At 40.5% G+C, this 6,444-nt stretch overlaps 1 protein-coding gene across 1 annotated transcript in view; it reads right to left on the reverse strand.

Moving 5' to 3' along the window:
- Positions 1-73: 73 nt before the first annotated feature.
- LOX (lysyl oxidase) overlaps positions 74-6,444 on the reverse strand; it is a 7,169-nt gene continuing 798 nt past the window's right edge. The window contains 5 exon segments of the mRNA XM_042829383.1: positions 74-193; positions 356-451; positions 2,793-2,949; positions 5,195-5,332; positions 6,405-6,444. Coding sequence (XP_042685317.1) covers positions 74-193; positions 356-451; positions 2,793-2,949; positions 5,195-5,332; positions 6,405-6,444 — 551 coding nt within the window.

The raw sequence follows: 6,444 nt of genomic DNA on the forward strand, positions 1-6,444 counted from the left end.
AAATTTCTAATCTCCATAAATCTGAATGTCAACTTCAGTACGGTGAACACAAAACAGTCAAAAAGAAATATACTTACGGTGAAATTGTACAGCCAGAGGCATATGCATGGTGGCCAGTGTAGCGTATATCACAGCGTACTATGTTGTTGGAGTAATCAGATTCAGGTACCAAATAACTGGGGTTTACACTGACCTTAAGGGAAGAAAGCAGTGTGTTATATCTTGGTTGGTAGCTTTACATTCAGAAGGACATACACACATGATTTGTATTTTGGAGGATGGGGGGAGAGGGAGGAAGGAAAGAAGGGAAAAAACAAAACAAAACAAAACAACTTGCCTTTCCCTAAGTCCTTACCTTCAGAATGTAGTTTCCAGGTTTCACATCTGTGATATCAATCCACTGGCAATCTATGTCAGCATTGTAAGTGTCATAACAGCCAGGACTCAATCCCTTAAAAATGGAGTGAGAGAGGTGTCAAAATCTCTTTAAGGAAGACTAACCTTCCATACATTAGCAACATTGAGACCAAAGTACACTTAAGCATCACAGTGTCTCAGTAAGAAAAATTAAAATTACTAGAGGGAATGCGTTTTATCTCTTCTAAGCATTTTATTTGAATACCTGACCTAGCACGCAGAGGTTTAACGTGCCACTTGTGCAGAAAACACTGTACTACTGCTCTTGTGTAAGAAACTGCTATACTGTTGCTAGGTGTTTATCTGTGAACAGATAAAACCCATGTTTTATCTGTTGTTTAAATTCAACAATTATGTGGAAGTATTAATTTTGGAAAGCACTCTTGCTTAGCCACGTCTAATTTCCATTTTCCTCTAGCTGTGCTTCTGATGACCACTGTGGTGCAGGGATGGTCAGTCAGCAAGGCGTCCTGAGCAGAAGGCACTGAGCCGCAAGGCAGGAGCACTGCCACACTGCCCACCTCTGCAAGACAGAATGCTGGCATTGCCTCCTTACCCTTCCCTAACAGTCACACCTGCCCAAATACAAATGAGCCAGGAGAAACCTCACAGAAAACAGCACATTTTACAGCACAACATCACGTTTCACAGGAAAACATAGGGTTGAATATTTAAAAGTCTGTATCTTATCTGTATTTCATTATTTTTTATGTTACACTACTGTTACAATGTTAAACAATGTTGATGGAACTACTCAGTCATATTTACAAAGTAAGAATAAAATCAATCTTGACCAAAGCCTGGGCCTAAATATCTGCAAATTTCAAGTAGGTCACTTTTGATGTTCTTGAGGATGAGTTTGCTCGCCTGTGCTGGAAATCATCACTGCACTTAGGAACAATGCACCTTTTTGCTAGATATAGTGTGCCTAAATGCTGCCTCTGGGTACAGAAAAGGCTATTTTCACATCTAGTTTTGCAGGGAAGTGGCCCAGAGGGGCTTTTCTTCAGGCTGACACAGAGATGTAAGAATTCTCGTAGAACTAAAAATGCTGTCTTTCTTCCTGACACATCTGAAAACTTCTTTGTTGACGAGGATCTTTAATAGCAATCCCCATACATGAATTTATCAGTAATTCAACCTTGGCACCTTTCACCATGGCTCATACAGATTGCTTTACGGAAAGCTGATACATCCTAGTAACACAGACTACACAAAATCCAAGTCTTGCAAGAATTCCCTCTTGACCCAGCTGGTGATCAGCTCAGACTCTCATCTATGTGCCAAGTCTGAGGCTGGAGGAAAATTGCAAATCTCTGAAATATAGGCTTCCAGTGGAAATGCTGACACAGGCATTATTCTAGTGACACAAATACTCCAGCTGTAAAATACACGCATTGCTTAGTTAGATGTCATAGTCTACAAAACGAGAAAACATGTTTTAAAAACCTCTTCAAAGCCTCTGTGTAGTGTAGATCATTCATTATATTTAAAATTCAAATGTGTACTTGTCAGCCAGTCAAGTATGGCTGTCATTTCTCTGTAATAACATAACCTCATAAATTAAAAACTGCAGAATAAGGGATTCAAGCTCACAATATGGCCACACTAAATTAAACCACTGGTCAGTCCAGCTCAATGTCACATCTATGACAGTTATCAGCAGCACAGGATTGAGGAAAAAACAGTGTAAGAACAGGAGCTGTGAGGTCCTTTACCCAGGCAAAGTCCCTCCACCAGGCATTTAACAATATTTGAGACACAGATTATCATGTTTAACACCTTCCATTTTGCCTAAATCTTTTTTTAACTCATGTAGATACTTTTGGTCCCTGCAACACCCTATGCCAAGGAGTTCTGTAATTTATTCCCATGTTAAAAGAGCACCTCTCCCTATTTGAAGCTGTTGTCCAGACATTCTTCTGGATATCCTCAATTATTACACTGTGAAAATCAGTCACCATCAACCATTTCCTCATGCCACGTGGAACTACTCATCACTTGATACTGTTTCTGGCTTCCCAAGCGGAACAGTGTGGTTGCCATGCATGCTACTCTCCTGATGATCCTCACTGTCCTGGTGTTGGCTAGTCTGCCCACTTAACTCTAACAGTCTATTTGTCATGAACTCGTATAAAATGTGTTTTAACTTTCATTTACCACACTACAAGGGTAATGAGTGTCTCCGCACTTTAATGACACCCACATTTGGCAGCAACTGGGTAGACTGTAAGAGTCCGAGTTGCCATCATGCTCCCTGCGGTAGAGAATTTCCAAGCCAGTTATCACATCAGATGATACAGCCCGCAGTGGCAGAGGAAAAAAGGAAAAAATTAGTTGGGAAGACTCTTGGTCATCTCTGAACCAACTCTTACCTGTGTGTGTGCTGTACAGGCGTATCGTCTGTAATACCCGTAATCACAGGAGGTATCTTCAAGGCAGAAACTTGCTTTGTGTCCTTCAGCAACTTTTCTATGCGAGCTTGCATCTAGCAAGTCATAGTGACTGAATTCATCCATGCTGTGATAATGCCTGTTAGACCATGGGTAAGTTATTAAAGATGGATCAGATCAGATTTAGTCAATATTCCATCAACTTCTGTTAAGTCTGGGTGTTTTCCATTACATAGAACTCATGTGTTAGTACATTTTCCTACTACAAGCTGCTCAGTTAAGTATTATTTTTATTATTCCAGTTATCAGTGATTATAACAATGCCATATCCTTTAAGTCAGGTCTGAACTTTTTAAGTGAAAAATGGTCTAACAGCACTGTTTTTCCAAAAATTCCAGTTTTATCAGGAAAAAAATGTTGTTATCAGAATAACAATAGCAACTATTAAATAACTCATGCTTGAATTGTAAATTTCATAATGTTGCCGTTAGGCAGAGTCTGGTTAGGAATGCTTACCTTACATACTACACATTCCAGAGAATTTTCCTACTTGTTACCAAAAAAAAAAAAAAAAAACCAAAAAAAACCAGTAATTTACTTCCTTATTTCCACAGTCCTCCCATTCATAAGATAACTGGGGGAAAAAAGAAACCTACCTAAAGGAACCACCATTTGTATACTGATCTTACTATCTCAGTTAAGAACTAACAGAACAGAGTCGGGACATCAACATCTTTCTGCACTTGATGTGGTCTCTATTTCAAAACCATTTGTATGCTTCCCACTGAGGCACACTGATGTATTTCTCTTCCTCTCATACACAGGGAGCTCTAGCTTCCACTGTTGACTCAAACATCCAGTGTTATAGAAATAGATTTTTATTAGAAGGTAGAGACCTAAACTTGTACTACCTATCCAGACTTTGTCTCTTCAGCATTTGGCTGCTGTTCCTTGAAAACACTTCCAGCTCATCAGATGCACAAAAAAGGTGATTTAAAAAGTTTCAAAGATGTTGTTAAAATGAAATGAAGCCCACGAGTCGGGAGCATGCGCATCAAGAGCACTAAAACCAGCTCACAGATGATGACTAACACTGGTGGCTAGCCAAAGGCATTGATAGTGATAGATCATTTCCAAATGGACTTCTTTCACTGTCAAAAAGATAATTTTGTTCTTGTTGGCAGTGTTTCTTCTGTTTCTTGGAATTAATATCAGAGATATTCTGCATCTGGATAATGATATCTGATCTACAGTGGCACAGCCAGAAACTGCTTTTCTACCAGTGGAAGATTTCAAGTTATCTCCATCCATTTCATCCATTTATCAACTTAGTTATCACCAAGGTTGGGGATGTTGTCGGTCTTTTCCTTTTCCCCATATTTGGGGGTTAAGTGCAGCATTTATGGAAGCTTGTTTTGTTTTCTTCATTTGGTTTTAGCTTTTTACAAGATGTTTTATAAGATTTATAGCTTAGTAGTGTCAGTCTTTCTTTGACAGAATTGAATATAGCTGTTTTTTTTCATTCAAGTCTGACTACAGGCAGTTGAGGTTAATCCCCTTGTAACCTGGGAGAAATATTCCATCAACTCCAGTAGATTTAAGGTCAAGCCCACTTTACATATTATTTTAATGGTGTAATACTAAGCTAACACAGATGTACCCATAATTTAGAATTACCTTTTAAGCAAGGTAAACTGTCCAGTAGTTTACAACTGGTTCTGCTAGAACAGAGTCAAAATGGGAATAAGATTGCAAAATCCTGCATTCAAATTTTCTGAAAGTACAAGTTTGCAGTGTTACCAGCTCCCAAAATGTTGAAAGTGGGCTTTATTTGCTTTGCTATGTTTTCAACCCCTTAGATATTCAAGAGCAAAACCGCTCTGTGAAAAGATCAAGATGATCAAGGTGTGATATAGATATTGATAAGGAGATCATTCAGCTCAGTACCTCATCTATTCCATATTGACCTGAACACTCCTTAACAAGCTAACCCAAGAAGTTCAGGTCACAGACTACGGGTGGATGCTCAGAATGACACGTAACAGGGAACATGCTACTGAACGCACATTTCAGAACTTCAACAGCTGCTTTAACTAACATGCAACTAGCCAGTAACCCACATAAAACATGGCTATATAAAAGAGGAGGTGCCACTGCCAGAACTGATTCGAGGCTTATACTTGTAGCAGATTTATACTAAGTTCCATATTCAAGCTTCATACCCGTTTAGTTTTCACGTGGCTCTACAAAGTGTGACTACCACTATCACAAAATGATCAAATGCTAAAGCATTCCCACAGCTTCCACAAAACGTCACCTTATGATTGGCAATTTGTTAGTGAAAAAGATAATGAGAAGATACCATACTGAGGCACTTCACTCACTGGTGACAGCTGTGCCACTCCCAGGAATAACGAGGTCTGCTTGGTAGGAAATCTGAAGTTCCTTGGTTTTTCACTCTCTGAGGGAATCTCAAGAGCACTCGATTATCATAGTCTCTAACATCCGCTCGATAAGCTGAACTATAATAATGCAGGAAGAGAAAGAAAGAAAAAGAGCCATCAACTTCAAAATACTTTGGATTGTTTCAGAGGTAACTGAATGGTATAGATCTTTAAAGCCTCCATAAAGCTCGTGCACAAGAACTCCACATGGTGTGCTCAGAAGTTCCCCCTGCTATCAGACAAAGAACCAGGTGAGATTCAGGCCTGCCTCTAATCCTGTGAACACGAGTCTGGTGACCAACTCTGGCTCTTTAGCGCTTCAGGTCTTTAGCAAGATTACTGCTTGGCTGTGAAAGTGCCAGAGTACCAAGAGCACAGTCTGATTGCTGCTGACTGAGACAACGTGCTGTGAATGTAAGATCACAGAACAGATACTTGATTCTGTTGTTAAAAAAAAAAAAAAAAAAGAAAAAGAAAAAATAATTACTGAGCACATGCCCTGTGCTTATCCTATTTTACACAGCTGTGACATATGTAGTTTGCTTTTAATATTGGAATATTGTAACCAGTTTGCTAGTCAAGAACATTTCAAGTAGTCTTCATTGTGAAGTGAGCATGAAAAATACTGATTCTAACTATACCACGTTCTTCTTTTTCAGCAACTGAAGAAAGAGCACGGCAGTGGAAACAGTCTGACATCAGTTAATGATGCTGCTAAATAAATAAATCTGTTCTGCACGATAAGGCATGAAACCAGTTAAACAGTTACAGCCAGCCGTCTTGGTTTTGCTCCAAACAAAACAGGAAAATCCCTCACTGCCAAGCGTGGAGGGGGCCCGGCTTGGTCAGCAAAGCTGTTATCTGCGACCCTTAAAGGTCTTGGTGATACTTTTCAAAGAGATTCTAGTCTTAAAACCCGATAGATGGGCACGGGAACGATCAGCGTGTTCTGACGTGGGCAGAAGCTGGTGCTGATTAGGAATGAGCCTGCAGGAGCGGAGCAGCGCGGCTGGGCGCTGGAAGCAGCTGATGCTCAGACCCGGGGGGTTCGCAATTGCCCCCGCCCTGCCCAGCTGGGCGTTATGGCAGAGCAATAAGGATGACCCGGCCGCTCCTCTCCGCTCCGCCCCGTCCGCACTGCGCTCCCTACCTGGCCAGGCAGTTCTCCTCGGCGGCGCAGCGCAGGTTGT

This window comes from Centrocercus urophasianus, unplaced genomic scaffold (genome assembly GCF_019232065.1).
Source record: "Centrocercus urophasianus isolate 14NV4802_14NV808 unplaced genomic scaffold, USGS_Curo_1.0 seq_31, whole genome shotgun sequence".
Taxonomy (NCBI): Eukaryota; Metazoa; Chordata; class Aves; order Galliformes; family Phasianidae; genus Centrocercus; species Centrocercus urophasianus.